Consider the following 19775-nt stretch of genomic DNA (forward strand, 5'->3'; position numbering starts at 1 on the left):
GAAATCACTCTGTAGCAGTTTCCCTGTCCTTTGTGCGGCAGAAGCTGTTCCCTGGCAACCGATGCAGACAACTGAGTTGCCACGGAAACAGGAAAGACTAATTTATATAAATTCTGAAACAAAGCAACTGCAAAGGCAACCCTAAATCGGGAGGGTATGTTCGGTGACTTCCTACATCATTCCCATCATTTAAAAAAATAACCAAACCAACCAACCAACAAACCCACACCACACTAAATTAATAAGTGTAACTTTCATTATTTCTGTAAAATTTGGTTTACAGAAATCTAATATTTCATTGCATCAGCAGTGAGTAGTCCCTTTCTCCCTTTTGTTCAAGTTAGCAAATATACCTGAAGATTTATGCTGCAGTTGAAGAGAGGCGCTTCCCATTTCAACCAGTGCTGTCTCTTTCAGGGCAAAGTAGGGCTGAGGGGAAGAGGCACAGAACAACTGACTAGGGGTGTGCCCAGAACATTCACAAGCTGGATAAAGCAAGCGTTCACATAGCAAAAAGGCAGAACAATTGTGTACACCATAGCTCACTTGAGTTCAGAAACATGTATTCGTGTTTCTTATTCATTAATAAATATTTATTAGTAGAAAATGTTTCATCTTCTTTACTAACGAGAGCAATGCCAGGGATAAACCTCCCCTAAATGCATTTTAACCACATGCACATTTTGTGTATGTGCCTGTGTGGAGAACATGCTCAAGGCACACATTTTTAATCAGTGAACATGGAGGGAAAAAAACAAAACACCACCACATGCTGCATTTCCCAGGAAAGGAAACAAATCCTCTTTTCAAAGAGAAAGCCAGTAGGTTCAGCTGCCTGGCCAGGCAACTTGACTCCTCAGCATGATGTACTCAAGAGCCAGAGAGATGAAGGGAGCCTGAGTGCATTTGCTCAGAGAGACAGACTCGCTGACAGCAGGTTCCCACGGAGGGGCCCAGGCTGGATTCTCCTCCTCCCACGTTAACCTCGGTGATTCACAGCTCCTTGTGACACCTACACCAAGTTCAGGTCAGGCAGTAACTGTTTGCTGACAGGCTGGTCGGTGCTTCTGCGCTCCATGTCCAGCTGGCTTCTGCCAAACACGGCATCAGCGAGAAAAATCCTCGCTGCCTCACGTCTGCAAGGAGTAAGGTCCGCTTGCAGCAATGAGGGTATCAACCTGAGCCTGTTTTAGCCAGCCATAAAACTCCACAAAGTCATTGGAACTGCTTCAAAATTGCTAATGCTCTTTCAAGTTTGACTTAAGCAGACCAATAGGTTCAAAATGTATTAGGCAAGGACTGAAATAAATAGTCCGTACACTTCATTTCCATGGGAAACTAGACTGGAACTGAACACCTCAGTAAGATTAAAGGAAAATGCAAGGGCAGAATTCCTGGTCTCCTCTTGAGGCTTTCTGCAACTCAAATCAGTCATACAACTGTACTCATCCTCAGCTATCCAATGAACTGTGAAAACCAGTATTCTCACTGGTGATTATCACCAAGATTGTCAGGTGTGTAAAACTCAGTGGAGCTAAAGGAAGGCAGCTGCTCTGGAGAAATGCTGCATGTCAATCAGTTATTGTGAAATATAAAAGGAAAAAAAATATGCAGCCCAACTAGACAATTCCCTGAGTTCCCTTAGTTCATCACCTTGCCTGCTACATAAACAAACATATTCTGCACAGATTCCATTAATTTTAATGCAACAGTGAAATAATCTCTGAGCTGTAGGGTGCTTGTAAGAATTTTCTCCAGTGCATTACATTACACATCATCAGCCTATTTCCCGCCACAGGCAGATTCACCCTAACAACCTTACAAATACTACCGCATACAGCTTCTCTAGAGAATTTTAAAAGTAACTAGAGGTTAAAATTTAACCTGTATGGCTTGAAGGGTTGAGGTACATTTGACATTCCCTCTATGATGGAGCTCTAAGAGAGCTACCACAACTTTTCAGCCTTAGAGAAACCCAGGAATGTAGAACTAGACATAAGGAATCTGAGTTCTCTTAACTGGACATCAAACCAGTGCAGACCAAATTCACTCAATGGAAACGTAAGAAACTTATCCAGCTACGTCAGAAGAGGTTTTACACTTCAACTACTTGTCTATTCAGGTGCCTTATAAGAGTCAGAGACACCACCATCTTCGAAACAGCCAAAAAAGGTGGGTAGCACACATTATTGTCTCTCTACTGATGGTGTCCCAAAGTGTAAAAAGTTTTTATTATCATGTCAGCTGTTGAGTTGTTTCAATGAAACACGTGGTTGCACATTCTCCGCTCTTCGAAGAAACAGGTGAAGGTACACTCTGCCCTAGGCAGTCCTAATTCTCTTCTGCTGAAGGCAAGGTCTGGTCATATGTCTTCTGGAACTTCCCTTCATCTCAGGAAGTCAGTCAATAAAATTCCACCTGGATATCTGACAGCATTATACTTTGAAGATGCTTTCAAAATGGTGAAGGACGAACCCATTCTTCATTGCTTACATGAGTTCACTTTACCCACAGAAAAGATCAGAACGCCAATATGTCATCAAACGATTAACTTACTGGAACAAGGTAGCTGTCGTGAAATATATGAAATCAAGAATTTGCAGTTTACTGCTTATTTGAACAGGTCTTTCATTCCTCATCCTACAACACCCATTGTGTTAGGATCCTCTGTCATTCTGAAACATGAGCAATAACAAACATTTCCCTAGTACCCCTGAAAAGTAAGGACTTCCAAATTTAATATGAAGGTGACACACTTCAATAGCTTTAAAGATCATCAGCAGTGTTAAAATAATGACTCTGTTTAGGACATTTTTTTTCCACAGCCTGAAGAGATTTCAACAAATATTTTAAAGCAACTGGCAGATTGTTTGCATTTATACATGATGGTGCAAAATCAGAGAACCACCCCAAACTTTCTAGAAAGGTTTACCTCTCCAAAGCTGTATATGCTGTTACATATATGAAAACTATTCCCTTATAAAGCCAGCTGCCATAGGTAAGGACTAGCCCAGGTGTGCTTTGCACAGTACTAGTTCCTAGGAGAGCCAAACTTCACAAAGCTGAGGGATACCTGAGCCACCCTAACAAGGGACAGGGAGAAGAAAGGAGGTGAAAATCCACACGAAAAAAAAATAACTGGGATAGCACAATGCCAAGTTTTCGTTCATAGTCAACACCAAATACAAGAAAAAACAAGAATTAGAAAAAATTTTAACTCCTAATTTGTTCTCAAGAGAAGCGATGAGAGTGCTGGATTGTGGGTGTATGTGTACATTGGCACACAAAAGAGCTCCAACCTGCACTTCCCAGATGGGCAAATTACTGAGTAGCAAAGATTTATGCAGATATCTCTAAACGAATGAAACCTCAAGTATGCAGAGTCATAAAAAACAAAACAAAACAAAAAAAAAAAAAAACACACAAACAATTTTTGATGTAGATTCATCATATCCTCCCTCAATGAAGAAATTCGCCCCATCCCTGGAGACATTCAAGGTCAGGCTGGACAGGGCTCTGAGCAACCTGATCTAGTTGAAGATGTCCCTGCTCATTGCAGGGGGGTTGGACTAGATGACTTTTGAAGGTCCCTTCCAACTCAAACTATTCTATGATCCTATGAAATCACTTCACATTTATTGGGGGAAAGAAAAAAACACCCCCAAACCAACACCCACTTTGCCTCCCCACCCCTTGCCACACACCACCTTCCCTATAGGAAAGGAGAAAATGAGGAAGATTAGAGTTTACCCAGGTGTTTTGCAATGCTGGTGAGTAGCTGATGGTCCTGCTTCTCTTCCATATGACAATTTAGAAGCAAGTGAATGAAATAAGATGTATGAAGAGAGTTTTCACAGGGTATGAAATTTTATGAATGAGAGCAGTATCAAAAACAACAAGCTAATTTAATTATTCTATTGTAGGATGTCTTACAATACTAGAAACTTGCTAGTACTAGCCAGTTGACTCAGAGTGACATTATTCACAGCACTCACATCTTTTCTGAGAAAGGAAGTCTGAGAACATGAAGCCTACAGAAGATTTTAAGGTCATACAGAAAAGAGCTGCCTAAAGTGAAGACAACCCGAAATTATGGTTTCACTAACAAGACAAAACAGGCTACTAAGGCTTTTGTCCACTAAAATTTTTATTTGAAAATCCCATACTTAGCTTCAGCTACAGTTCTTGAGATATGTCTGCAATTAATTTTTTTTTTTTCAGACTTGCTAAAGATCTAACATAAATACTCAGATATATCACAGTTTATGTAGATGGCAGAAGACTTGTTAACGTTTTTGGAAATGGAGGCACATCTGCCCTTCTAGGGTCCCTCCCTCCTTTGGCATGCGTTATTTGGAATTTGCAGGGGACAGCTGCTTCTCCCTCTGCAGTGCCTACCAATAAACTCCCAGGGCTCCCATAAGTTTCATGGGATTGTAAATCAGTTTATTTCCCGACCCACATATAACACAGGCTTCTGTGTAAGGGGGTGCGTGATCTTTTTGTGTCCCTTCAGTAGCTCTGCATGGCTTCCTACAAAATCCTCTCTCCCTGTTGTTCCTTCTGTGCTGTTTTTGGCCTCACCATTCCAGCATCATCCATGACAACTCCCCTCAACTTCTTTCTGTAGCTCCCCTCACAGAGGGCAGATTATCCAGTTACATGCTCACCTACATGTCCACTGCTATTAATAAACAATCAGCTTCTCCTTCTCTACATATCTAAGTAATTAAGTACTAATTTAAAAAGGAATTATGCACACCTTACTAAAGGCAAAATGTGTCAGTCTTACTTTGCATAATCCTCCCATTTAACTGTTATCCAGCATTTTCTGCTTTAGCTTGATTAGGACTGCAGGCAGAAGTAGCATCTTTGTTCTTTCTAATGCAGCACACACCCACTGCACCTCAGAAAACTGTTCCAGCTCTACTTGACAAGCTGGAAATGACTTGTCACCTTTGCTAATCTGCTCTGAGTTTTTTTGTACAAAGTTTAAAGACTTATTTCCAGGGAGTAATCTAAAACAATACAGAATAAAAGCTAAGGAATGTTGGTACATGTTTTTAGTGAGGTTTTGTTCCCAAAGAACAGAAACACTTACTGTACAGACAGACTACCATTGATTTGGGATACAAAAACTTCCCACACATTCTACCTAGGTTCTTTTGGGGGAGAAAATCTGGAGCTGTAAGGCTGCCTGTCTTTTCAAGATTTCAGAATGATGTTAAAGTCGTGACAGGCTGCTTAAAAAACAAAATTAAAAAAAAAAAATTAAAAAGTTAAGCTTGATGACTGCATAATATCATAATGTTCCTGTTCCTATGCCACAGCAGGACAAGATGCTGCAGTTTGAAACTGCAGGCAAGGGAGAACCTCCCCTGCCCAGGGAAGGAACTGGAGACAGTAGTGAAGAGCTTCAATCAGTATGAGCCACAATGTAGGTCATTTTTCAGAGCACTCACCTCTTATTTCAGTGATCCTTGTGATTATTTGCCTATAAGAGAAGCAGCACTGTTAAAGCTTTCCTCTTCCTACAGAGGTACACTGTGACATTCAGTTGTTCCTCTCCCCCTCCTTCTGTAACATTTAAGAGAGCAGTTCCTACTGTATGCTGTGAAAGATGACTGGCATTCACTTGGACTCAACACGAGTGAAACCAGAGCTTAATTCTCTTTTCTAGGACAGCCCTCCTCCATCTGCAGACAGAAGGGTTTGTTTTTTACAGAGATGCCACATTTAAAAGCTACTCCTCCTACAGTGTCATTGAAGACTTGCCAGAGAAAGGCAAGTCTCGTCCTTTCGTTCTCATCACCTCCCTCCCCCCTACAAACAACCGAAGTATAAAACACAACAGGCTATATACCAGGACCCCCATTTAAATACTGCTGTTTAAATGAGATTTAAATAAAGCTGCAATATAATTTGGGTTCAAAGCATTTTTCAGGAAGGTGTTATTCCTACAAATGCTATTCATCTATAATGACTCTTACATGTCTTTTCCAATCTGCTTCTCTGGTCCTACATTTAAAATCTAGTAAATGTTTTAAAATTAATTTTAGCTTCACAGCATTATTTCTTGCCTGTGTCTTAATGAAACGGTCTGATTAAAAAACATTCAACTGAATAGCTTTCTGCCAAAAACAAAAGATATTGGATAAATGTATTCAATTGACAAATACTCTGAAAATGTCAGACATTTTATTAACCACTGAAATACTTATAAATTACTATAAAAGGTTTCATTTCCTTTCAATCTTGCATTGTAGAAATGAAGCACCAGTGAGACCTTACCTAGTTGCTTGCCATGTCTATAGTACAGATACTGAATGTTGATCTCAAGTTTATTTGTTGCTAAACTTAACCAAAAACAAGTGAAAAGTTCAAGTATCAATGCTCCTAGTTCTTACCCAGTTAGAATAGCCCTGTTTTTCCTATTCCATCCCCTTGGTTACTATGTCTCTCCCAACCCTTGCTCACCATACTGAGAGCAATCGAGGCTAATATTACTCCATTGTTTATACATAAAGTACAGAAATTGTATTTGTCTATTCCTGATGAAAAAAGCAGATGCCAACAAATGCTTTCACAAAGATCCTAATCAACTGCACAACCACTAAATACTTCTTACTTTTATGTCTCATTCTCCTACATACATACATTTTTCTATCACCTCATAGCAATGAAATGTTCAACACTTCTTGTGCTAAAACCCTCCACATATGCTTACTGCACCCTCATTTGGTTTTTGTTCCTCTTTTCTGATAGGCCATTTGATTATTCTTTCCTACATTAACTGCTTCTTATTTGCCTTATTAAATTTTACACTGATTGCAGTCCATGTTCCCAATTCATCAAGATCACACTCTATTTAAACAGATTCCTCCAGAGTATTCGCAATGCTCCTCAATCTGCCCCAGAACAGATGTGTTCTGGTTTAGAAACCGAAACATCCAAATACCCATTTTTACCCCTAAAGCTTCTAAGCCACCTTCTTTTTCAGGGAAAACAGAATCAACAATGTCATATATGGACCTGATCATGAGCTTCTATATTTTTAAACTTTTTGTTCTTAAGCACGGAAACAGACTTATGGCACGCATGAGTTTATTCTCGTGTGAACACAGGGTTTCTCATCATCAGTGCCTAGTGTGCCAGGATAATTTCCCACAACACATGCGTGTTACACTCACCTCCTTCTCAAAGTTATTTCCTCTCCAAGGAGCATGTAAGTATGCCACTTAAACACTCCATATATTACATTAGCTCTAACTCAGATTTTGTGTGGGCGTAAGATGCAAACACAGTTTCATACATAGAGAAACAGCAGAAGGTTAAAGAAATCTTGATTATAAGCATACAAGATATACAAACATAACAGAAGAGCTGGACTATAGAATCTAGAGGTTGTGCTCAGGAGACCATTTCATATACAGAACAAACTCCACAGAAAGTGCCATTTCCCAGAATTTTCTAGATTTTAAAAGAATGGGAGTTGCAACTAGAAATGAAAAAAAAAAAACAGATAATACTGAAATACACAAGAAGAACAGTTAAAAATTCAAAGAAAATGAAGGAATCTGCTAGAAAACCTTCAGAAACAGATAAATGATTCAGAGGCAGATAAGAAATCAAGAAAGGCAACATGAGACAGTAGGATATTTCAGTGACAACTAGAATAAAGAAAGTGTCAAAGGTTTAGCTTTTGGATACGTGTTCTATAGCAGCAGCTGCGGTTTGCAATTCAATTTAATGCAAAACAGACATATAACCTGGCTGTAAGGAAAAGCAGGTGAAGGTATTTTAAATACCGAACATTCTTCTATTTAAAAAGTCAGCATGTGCATTTCTGACGATGTCTGTCTTCCTTCCCTTTTAATCAGAGGCACTCTACCCTGGCTATTCCATAAGATGTCCTCAATCTTCCCCTACTGTATGGCAGCTTTGAGAAAGTCATTGCTTAAACTGAGCCAAAAAGATAATTAAAAGCAGTTCAAACTGAGATGTCACTCCATGAGTAAATGTCTCTTACAGTTTTAAGCTGTTAAAGCTCAGAGGAGTTTTATTTAAAGGAAGTTTCTGAGATCCAACATTTAATGGAAAACCAAATCCACCAGAACAACTGATTTGGGAGAGGTAATCAGCCTTAACTACTTAACATGAGTTTTATTTTCAGCAACATCCAACTCTGAATTCAAAACCCTATAATGCTTCGCTGGTTCCAGTGAGAGCATAGTACAGCCTTCCATCTTGCTTTCTAAACTTAAACTCGCTTATCTCTGATAATTTCACATCCATTTGTACTCATTTTTATCGATGTGTGAAGTACCATACCCAGGCCTGCATGCCTCAAGTCCCCAGAGACTTCTTTGCTCTTCTCTCTCTGACTTCAAGCATTCTGTCCTATGGAAAAAGCTCAATTCTCTCCTCAGCAGCCTTCTCAAGCAAAAACACCTCCTTGTAGCTGATGGTCTGACCTTTTTCAAAAGGGTATTTTTGGGAAACATAACACAAAGTACTTAATAAAATTTAAGAACAAACTATATGTGATATACACCTTGTCACATATCATTCCCTAGTGACATCAGCAAAACAGTCTCAAAAGAGTTTGATTTATTTATAAAAGTCTAAGCTGTTTTCAAAGCTCTACTGTCCTCATTCGGTACAATGGAAATATTTTAGGCGACTGGTAATTGTATTAGTTCCTAAATCTGATTGAGTCTGGACATTCTGCCCCCATGAACTGGCACATGGTAGTGAGGACATAGATTCAGAAGAGATTAAGTCAATACTTCCTACAGGATTGAACAAATTAGTTTCAAGCTTAAATAGGAATGGAGGGGGGAAGAGGCAGAAAACATTATACATCACTGATTTAATAGTACTTAATATTGTTGTCCCTGAACATCCTCCAAGTCTCAGTCCCACTTCTACTGAAATTCACAGCAGAAATCCTCAGACACACAGAGCAAGGAAACAGAATTGCATCTCAAATTTCTATGTACAGCAGAGTTCATTTCAGAAAGAATCCTTCTAGAGGCAGAGACCTGGATTCATCTTGATTAACTTGATGAGTACCTGAGAAGTATGTCATTGCCCTAGACTTGCTGTCTATGGAAAAAGAACCACAAGAGGCAACTCCAGACCAAATAGGTAGGCTATCCAAAGACACGTGTGTTCCTTGCCACTCGCTGCAAGAGACAGCAAAGCACTTGGCTTGAGAAACTGGAAAGTATTGAAAATAAGATGCTTCACAGTTGTCTGGACTTTCAGAAAAGAATCTGGGTTCATCAAAGCTTAATTAGAAAAGCAAGGTACAAAATTGGGCTGCCACTACCATTTCCTCCACCATCAGTCATTTTGGGACTATTTTGCCAGTGTCAATTACACTTTGTGGTGTTTTAAAGACACATGTGCTACAAAAACCCATTAAAGGAAAATAGTTTTTACTTTTGATGATGAATTCTGTTAAAGGGCTGGAAATTCTTAATCCTCTCGTAACAGCTAGTTTTATAAGGAACAGAAACAACCCAGCAAATCCAAGACTCATTACCCTTTTTACAGTCTTGCTACATCATACCACTCCAGAGAAAGGAAATGCACACACGACACTTACTTATGCCAGTGAAAAAAAGAAATATTACTAACAGTCACAGCTTCAGAGAGTAAAAATAAAATCATTGCAGTGAACACAACAGTTTGACAATACACACCACGAAGACTTCCTAACTATTGAGCTCAGCTTGTTCAGCAAAAGCCATGAAATACAGTATCTTAGCAGGACTGGGGAGCAGAACAGAGGAAGTTTAGGATGACTGCTATTTGAAAGCATCACAAAGATTTCAGCTGTTGACAGAGGATCTATCTGGCCCTGAGGACTGCATGTTTCTGAGCAGTGGAAACTTCTTTCAGTGATCACCAGTAATCTCACACCTGTCTTCACAAAATAGTCATACAGCATCATCAGAGAAATCTGCAAGCGTTCTTCCAAGTCCTCTTTCACCAAACAAATAAGAAAAAAAAAAAATAACCCTCACCTAAAACCACCATACAGTTGGGGATGCTGTATTTGCTTTGCCTTGTCTCCCCCACACCACTAGTCAGCAAATACGCAACACAGAATTTCACAAGAAAAGAAGCTCTTCTTAGTTCTACTGTACATTTAAAACAAAGAAGCAAAGTCCAGATGTAGAGGAAAAATGACATTTATTCTAGTAACTGATAGTTCTGAATGATACCACCATCTCCTTCCCACTGAGGTACCCTTCCTCACACTTACAAAATACGATACTACACCTTTGAGGAGCTGGAAATTATTCTTCCTTAAAAAAGGCTTCTGACTGTAGGTAAACTCTCTCATAAGGAGCTGGCTATCCTTATAGGATAGTAAGTTCAACTTCTGTTGTATTTAAAGCACACCGAGGCAGATACACAAGTTTTCAGCCTTACTGAAAAACAGCTTTTATTTCGCACAGCGTGAAATTCAAACTAAAGGTCACAGCTGATGGCATCTTCTCTTGTTAATTTTTGAAGTCAGCCCACAGTTTCTAAGGGATGCCAGTTAGCAACCCTGGAGACTCCTCTTGTGAGAGAGCCTTTAGAGACTGAGAAACACAGTCGCCAGTCTCAGCTTAATAGGAATGGACTCTAGACAAATAAATGACCACACTGCTTTCAATTAGGAACGGGCTTCTGATCACTCCTTTACAGAAGACTTTATTTGAGTAACAATTAAAATTGTTAGTCAATGTCATAACATGACATCAAAACAGCCTGCCCAGAGTCACAAGGGTTCAAGAACCTATCACAGCTCACCTCTAACACCAGGATAACAACCACCTGCTAGAAAACTGTCTACATCAGCATGTCTTTGAATTATTTTTGAACCAGATTTTGATGCTTTTCTTGATAGTCTAATTTGTAATGGAAGTCCACTTCTCTCAATAGGAATCATGAGACTCTCGCAAGATCTCCAGAGCCCGTCATCATCTACTGAGATCTACTGAGATAAAAAATCAGTGTCTGAATATTGCCTTTTTTTTTTTGTTTGTTTGTTTTCAGTCTATCATGTCTTGAAGAAGGGGTCTTTTGCCCAGTATTGAGAAAAAGTCCTCATCTTTTAAGTCCTTCCCCAAAATTGGTTTCAAAATACCAAAGCCAGAAATTATACATCTTCCAGAGAAAGAAAAACGTTTTTTACTAAATATACTGCAGGCAGGAAGAAGGGAAAGTGAGGTGGATTAAAAGCTTGGAGAGATGATCTTTGTTTTTGGAGAGTGTCTCTCACACAGCTACATAACATGGTGGTCTGTCAGCTTCTCCCAAATAGTGCCCTAAACTTCATGTGTAATATTAAGCAGCACCATTTTTTTCTGAGGGCTGTGGCCATCTAGCATTCACATTAGAAGCCCCTGAGGAAGGAACAGTTTGTACAGTGTAAGCACAATGAATTTCAGGTCCCCAGGTGCAATATTAAAGTACTACCTCAGAAACATAAGCACCAGTTTCCCTAGCTGTTGCTTCACTGTTAAAATGCTTGTGTAATGTGCAAAAAGCATCTTACTTAATGTTCATTCCCAGTTAGTCAGTATCTGCACAGCTACTCCCCAGAGAATTCACCACAGATATCTGGTCAACCAACAGCACCCTGTGTGCCTGTGGCTGGCAGGGAGCTTCAGAGACTCCAACAAAAGAAGTTAAAGTTATTGCACTTGAGAGGGGTCATACAGATGATAAAACAGCATTTATTGTCCACATTTTTCAAAGTACAAATAATTTTAAGTTGCATGCATCTCAAGTGGATTGTAACTACAATTGAATAACAAATAAAAGGAAGATGCACAACCAATCACCCTTAAAATTAAATGTGCCTTCTGTATTAAGAATGGAACTGATTACCAGTGCTGATGTGAATCAAAATTACAGAGCACACACAAAACAAGTCACTTGCTGCACATAAATTTCATTTTGTTTAACATTCATTTTGCCTAGATTGTTGTATAACATACACTACACAAATGCTAAGTAGCAAATGTATTTTCATGAATAAAACCTACCTTGCTTTATGGAGGCTTTTCCATACCAAGGACAATCCAGGTCTAGAGACAGACAGTTGAGAAATCAATCCATTCTACGAAGGGTAGATTTGGCCAAGAATTTACTATAGAATACAGACATATTTACCAAATGTTTTCCACTTGCTAAGAACAATAAAAAAGCACAGGCTCAGCTTAGGCATGGGTGCAAATAGTTGCTTTTATTTTTTTGAGAGAGTACTTTCTTAAAACAGTAGTATTAATTCCCTGATAAAAACTGAAGGTGTTAGGTGCCTTGACAGAGAAGGGTTCATAGGAAAGGGAGTTTGTCTGTGTCATAAGATACCCTGTTTAGAGGAGGCTTCCAATAAAAAAAAAAAAAAAAAAAGTTAACACACATTACACTCGATGAAGAAGATTCAGAATTTCCAGCACTGTGATGTTCCCTCTCCTTGCAGCCACAAATTTTTTTAAAGTTATTTTAATGGCTTCAAGCAAGGTTATGGAGGGCATCACTCCTATTCCACCCTATGCCTCTCACACACTCTTCTGTAAGGGATGTCTTTAAGTACCAGTACCTGTATTTCATATTTGAAAAGATAATTTGATTTAAAATAATATATTAGGAAAAAAACCAAAAAACACACAACACAGATAGTGACTTTTATTCTGATATCTCTGCCACCAACCACTTAGCTGTCTATTGACAAATCCACAGCATAACATATAAACTGAAAATTAATTTGCCTGACTGCATGTAGTTAAGCTAAACAAACCACCTGTTCAAATAAGTAGGTCTCATTGTAAACTAGATATTTGTTCTTCCAATAGCACATGGAGGACTTAGAAGGTCATAAAGCACTTTTGTCCAAACTTTAGTCTTTGTCTAAACATCCAAATTGTAAATACCTTGTACAAATAAACATACCATTACACTTTTAAAAATTGCACTGTTTCACAACTTTGCTGTTATATGTAACCTTCATTAGTATTCTCCCATTTTAGTCTTTGGTGTTGTTCTAGAAGTGCATCAGTACACAGAAAACAGAGAAATCAGCTTGCAATGAAGCAACCAGCCTCTGTCTCCATGGGCAGCTTGTACCCTTGATGTTTGCATTGTGTGTCCACGCAGTGCCTTTTACAAAACCGTATTTTAATGCACATCAAACAAAAAATGACACCTTCTGTTAAGGGAAGGTTAAAAACCAAACTGAAATGGTGCAGCTACAGTAAAGCAAGACATATTTTAGCTATGAGAAAGTGTTCTTTCTTGGCACAAGTACCTGAGAATATTAAGGGTCAATGCTAACAGTGGCTTTTCATACACTCAACCTTTTAATCTTAAAAAATATGAGTAATACTCACGGTAAGTGTATGCCTTCATATATGAATTCCTACAGGCAGCCATTACACCTACTCATTCTATACTTATTTTCCTTACACAGCAAAGTTGGGAAGGACAACACTTCAAGACCTCCCCCTGGACAGGTTTTAATTTTGGCCTGAACTCATAAGACTCTTAAACACTTCTGAGAGTCCCATTATCTTCTTCAGATCCATCAGTTATCTTACAGGGAAGTGATTCTCTCTCTTCCTCCATAGTACAAACAGCATCAGTTCCTTGTACAAGTACAAAAAATAAGTATAACCATAAAAATACACATATACTATTCTAGACACAGTATGAAACCTATCCTTGAGGAATCATTAATAATTTAACTGCTAGAGTATGCTAAATGGAGGCCACTGATGTGCTATACAATCAAACTACAGTTGTATGTTGTGCCCCTTTTTGCACAAATTAAATTACATTCTAAAGTTTCAGAAAACTTGAAGTCAAAATACAGATTCTGACATGAGTTATAAGGAAATGCAGATAAACCACTAGTCACTCTGCTTGTAACAAGGAGAAATACATTTTAACAAAACTAAATTAAAATGCATGAAATCCAAAGTAAACACCTACCCAATACTAGAAAATAAGTTTCAGTCCCTGAACTGGTACTGACCTGATGAGAACAAGATCAGTTCATTGTGTCAGGGTTTGTTTTCTTGGGGATTGTTTCAGCCCTCTCCCCTTTCTTTTGCTATTCCAGCATTAGAAAAAGGAAAGAGCTATTACAACACCCCTAGTTAAGCTCCTTGAAGTTCTCAGGAACACCCACAAAGCACCAAGTGCACCAAAAATTAATGGATTTTCCAAAACTAAGAAGGAATTTTGGGGATGGACAAAGAAACTGGACATCATAGAAGAACTTTCTTCTTAGCAATCATAATTTTCATCAGGTACTGACTGTCCAAGCTCTACCTGTCTCATTAAGACCAGCTCTTTACATTGTCATCAAATTTTATAGGCCAGCATTTAAATTACTTTTAACCAGCACAATATTTATTCATGACTTTTTGAGATGCAAATCAAAACATCACAACTAGCCAGGCTGTTGGAGGGAGAGCATTTAAGCTCAATTCCTCAATGTGTAGTGTCAGTATGGGACAACCACCTGACTCAGATGCCCAGTCAAGATGCTGACTCCTACTCTCTTTTGATTAGCCTGAAGCATCTATCAATAGTACCCAACAATGCTATACATAACTCATTGCCCATCTGCACTAACAATATATGGGACTTCTGTCAACTTCTGCCATGGACAATTTCAGTGTTGACCTCAAAAAATAATTCAAAAGAGATGACTGTACAGAATAGCCTTTCTTCCAAGTTACATTCCCAAAGAATAATCTTAGGAGGGCTTTATTCTCTTATCCTTACAGTAAATTACTTTTCCAGGCTCAGAGCTTTAAGATTTTATTGCTTTTTAAGTTAGTGATGAAAGAATTAATCACAGATTTGTTAGACTTAACCAGTGAACACAGGCTTTTCCAGAACTGTCGAAGCTCCAACAGAAGTCAACAGTAGAAGTTCCCACCTATAAACACTGCTGGAAAAATTTTGGATTTACCATGGATTTCCTCCCAGTAATCATTCACAGCTACAGTTTAGTAATAAAGAAATCCATCATTGTGCCCCCAGTGCCATCTGGGAGATCAGGCTTTTGGCAGAGAAAAATGGAGCTGCAATTGCCAAGCAGCACAGGAAACCAATGAGTTCCCCACGCAGGGGTGAGCAACAGGCTGCTCCCGCAGAGCGCCGGGTCATTCGCTTCTCTTTCTGCCAGCAAAGCTGCTCTGTATGTGCAGAGAGCAAAGCGACCATTACACTGGCAGGACACACACACACACCCCTTCCCCTAAACCCTGTGCCCACCAGTGTGGTCAGGCACCCAGCTGTGCCATTGCAAGAGCCAGGTTGGGGAGGAATGAATATGTGGGAAGCCACTGGTGTCCTGGAAGAGCCTTTAAACACAAGGGTTTCAGGCTACAAGGCAGGTAACAAATGTCCCAGTACACCACTGATTTCAGCTCATCTCAAATCCCACGGCTTGACAACTGAATTTTGGCAATATCAGAGCCATGCAAGCCTGGTCTTCCCTTTCCCCCCAGCAGCAGGACAGTACTATTTACTTTCAGCAATTAGAGCCATAAAACAGGTGTAAAGGTATTTCTTTCATTTTAACAACAATCATTAAAGCAGAGTTTGTAATATTAAAAAAAAAAATAAAAAAAATAAGTGAGCACATTACCCAGGAGACAACGGGCCATGTGGGCATCCTTCCAGTCTGCACTTCTTCATAGCTAAACCACCAGTTTATTTACATATACAATGCAAAACAGATCGGCATCCTTTTTTACTGAGAGTGTTTGCAGGAACTGCAGGAACTTGGGTCAGGGTCACAGCAGAGACCACCACTGTTCTCTGCAGCTTTAAAATCCCAACTCCTTCCTCAAGTTTACCAGCCTTAGTGCTCCCTGGAGCATGAGGCAATGTAAAAAGGACAGGAATTGAGAGTTTCTCCAGACACACACTTTACTTTTGCTGCAGGCAAGAAGAACCTTACATCAACATTTCTGCTCCAGGTCAAAGTTCCCAATGAAGTCACAGTAACAGGATCATTACAGGCACGTACATAGTCATCAAGAACTCAACTACTGTCTGTGACTGGTGTCAGAGGTTATCAATACGAAACAGCAGATGGAAGGACCTTTTGGTCAATCCAGACTTGGCCCTGATTTGAACCAGTGCCCTGAATAAGCAGCTTTTCCATTAACCAGCCCTCTCCGAGATCAGAAGGTGCTGCTGTAGCTGTTTCCAGAGCTGTGCTGCACATTAAACCCAGTAACTGCAGACATGTCAGTAGCACCACCGGATCTAGCCGACCGAGTATTTTCCTACGTCAAGCATATTTTGCATCATGTCCTGATAGCTACAATGTTAGCTGTATAGCTGTAAACCATTGAACCTACAATCTGGAAAACACAGCCATATTACAGCAGAAATATCTTGGTCCCCAGCAGCTTCTAGCTTCTCAGACTGCTTGCTCACCTTTCTACCCATGTTTTATACCTCCATCATTTCTTCAGTTTCATAAGTTACATTTGTAAATGCAAGTATCTGCCTTATTTCTCTAGAGTCACCATTGCTCTAAATCAATTCAGGTCATGCTGAAATTAGCCTTGCCCTTCACCAGGTTAACAGCTTCTCCAATTTTTCTATAATTAATACATGTCCATAGATAAATTACAAATAAAGTGAAAGACAAAAAAGAAGTAGGATTACTCTGTAATATTTTTTCTTGTCCCTCTATCCCCAAGTTCAGTAAAAAGCCTCTCAAAATCTCACCTTACCACAACTGAATAAGTCAGCAAAAAAGAGACACTGCTTGAATGTATGTCACAGAAAAAATATGTAACCTACAAGAAACTCTTCAATAAATGTGGGCACCACATATAACCCTACCTGCTTTCCTGCAAAAGGGAAAAAGCTCACTCATTTTTTAAGTTTGCACGTTCTTGATAATCCATTCTAGCTGCACTAAGACTTATTGTTTGGTCACTCTGGACAGCAGTAGTCCTGCATTTATCATGGTGGAATGTGCCATCACTGTTTGTTCTCACAGTTTATGGAAAGGCAAGTATAATGACTCACAAAACTGCTGCAAGAAAGAGCTGAAATAAGTTAACAGAATGAGGTTCTTTAAAATTACATCCTTCATCCTACATTTCCGGCATGCAGAGCCAAAACCACATCACACTTTCGACTGACAGATTTAGAGCTATTATTTATCATAAATGGCAAGAACATCACTGAGGCCAAGTAATGCTTCATGATACATTCCTGAACTGCTCACAGATTTTAAGTACACTATAAGCAGTGGAAGGCTTGCTTCTATGTCCTAGAAAAAAGTAATTTTTTACTAATGTGCTATTCTCTTCCTATTGGAAAACTGCATTTTCTTCATGCTGAGAAAGATCATAATGAAAATTCTTACCTGTTTTCCATCTAGTGTGTATAAGCGTTTAACCACTCCCGAATCCAGCTTGATGGCATCAGTTATATCAGTGAGAACCTGTTCAAATGAATGTGCTGTCTTCTTGTTGAGCAGAATCCGGACTGCTTTTCGTGGTTTCACTCCGCTCCTGATGATAGTGACTAGTTTAGGCCTAATGAAATCCTTATTCTCTTTTGCATCTGGAGTACCTCCTTTAGCAGTGGCGAGAGACGGCACTGAACGAGAAGTAGAAGTTGTCTTAACATTCACTGACCAGTTTGGGTTTACATTCTTAGTGTACTCCAGTTTCTTGAAGGGTTCTATGGAACCACATACATAGCTTTCCCCTGTCAAAACAAAAATGTCAGACCAGTAAGTCAGATTGGAGAGGGGAGGAAAAACAAACAAACACGAGAGTAGAAATCAAATTAAATTATTAAACATTATTCTTATCATTCTTGATCTACAGCTATAAAATATTGATCTCTTCCCTTCTCAGATGCTACAAAATATAAAATAACTTTTAAAGATCACTCGTCAGCTAACCACTCAGAAAATGCTGTTAAAAAAAAAATCCTTGAAAGTAGCAGTTTTCTTTTCAGAAAACACCATCTGCAGTGGGAATCGCTGCTGTCAGTAAGTGGTGTTCATCTCTAATCAGCTGCCCAGCCCCAGCGCATTATCACAGTAGTCCCAAACCCTTCATGCTTAAATGGCCTGCTCCTAACAAAACAGCGGGCCCCAAACACTTCAGAGGAAATAAAATGAAACATTATCAAAAAATATAGGTTACAAATAGCTTTCTATAAGAGGTGAACGAAAGTGTCAGAGGAAATTTGTCAACACTTGACTATTTAAAGTCTTAAGTAGCATAAACCCAGGATACCTCTAGGCAACAAATCTCACTGTATTATTCTACTGACTCAATATCTAATACGGGTGGGAAAGGAAGGCAGAGAGTAGTAATTACAGAGTCCTTCTCACAACAAATAGACCATATTTTAAAGAAAAAAAAAATAGTGTGTAGCTTGTATTTCTATTGGAACACTGTCTACAATAAAATATTTTTACAATTACGATAACCACAATTTCTGGAGAACTATAATATAACATGACCAGAAAACACCAGCATGTCTCTGCTCATTAATACCTTAATCCTGTCCAGCTGCAGGCTGCTGCAAAAAAGGGGCACCTGCTTGGGTGTTCCCAACCTCTCCCTTGGGCTTGACTGGGTGACTGCACTGCCAGTCATATCGGGTGTGTTAGATCAGTTCGCTGATCTCATTGAACATAACAAAGACAATACTAATTTTGCAATAAGCTGCTCCAGTTCACCCTCTGGCTGAACAAAATAATAATAAAAAATATAATAAAAAAGAATCACAATACCAGATGAAGCAAGACCACACCTTCTGGCAGCCTGCAGTTAAACTCCATTACAAATAATTCAAAATCTTATCCTGAAGAATACCACAAAAATATCCAAGATGCTTTAATTATTCTGGGTTCAATGTGTGGCAACAGCATAGAGGTCTTCATGTTAGCAGTTCAGCCCACAATATTAAAATAAAAACAGGTCAAAACACAGTGATGTACCTCCTATGCCAAAAAGCACATAAGAACCAAAGATTTTCCTAATGATCTCTACCCTAAGGAAACAGACCTCATAGTTCAACAGTTAAAAGAAAAGCAGGTTTTTAAATTCTACTCCTGGACACAAATTTTAAGGTTTCAGGGCACCAAACACAACCCCACAGACAAAGCAGCACACAAGGAATGCTGGCTTCAGGAAATCCCACGTGAAAAAATTAAAATAAATCTTAGCATTGAGAAACTAATCAGAAAGCTAATCATGTAGGACAGATCCCAAAACTCAGTTTATGCTTAAAAATATATTTTTTTAAAAAGACACAAAAACCTACTACTTGCAGTTACACACCTGTCCAAATTCAACGCATCTGAACCACTAGAGCCATGTAACGCTCAAGGATAGTTCTTATAGATCATAACAGAATTTCATTACATGCTTCATGTATGTAATGTAATTTAAAAAATAATATCTGTGTACAAGGTGGCTGCTAAGGAGACATTGAATCATTGCCTGTAAGTACCAGGGCTTTCCTGATGCAAATGTTTGATTCCTCCTTTGGCATATTGGTATTAGCAGTTTCCTTCCTTTAGTTTGCTGATATTCTCACTACGAGGCATTATCTCTTAAAAGGGATTATTTCAATTGCTTTTCTGTGCTAAAGGTGACTTGGCCTAAAATAGCTTCATAAAGAAGCTAGCTGGTCTTAAAAACCCTGGAGAAGGAATGGAGAACCTGTTTGAGCCATGCATGCAGAGGGGGAACAACCAA

General features: G+C 39.1%; 1 protein-coding gene across 3 annotated transcripts in view; it reads right to left on the reverse strand.

Moving 5' to 3' along the window:
• The window catches only part of DCLK1 (doublecortin like kinase 1), a 240238-nt gene that overhangs the window by 207267 nt on the left and 13196 nt on the right, over positions 1-19775 (reverse strand). For all 3 annotated transcript variants that reach the window (XM_065051779.1, XM_065051788.1, XM_065051797.1), the window contains exon 3: positions 17417-17763. In XM_065051779.1, coding sequence (XP_064907851.1) covers positions 17417-17763 — 347 coding nt within the window. The remainder of the gene's footprint in view (positions 1-17416; positions 17764-19775) is intronic.

The sequence above is a fragment of the Columba livia genome, chromosome 1, assembly GCF_036013475.1.
Source record: "Columba livia isolate bColLiv1 breed racing homer chromosome 1, bColLiv1.pat.W.v2, whole genome shotgun sequence".
NCBI lineage: Eukaryota > Metazoa > Chordata > Aves > Columbiformes > Columbidae > Columba > Columba livia.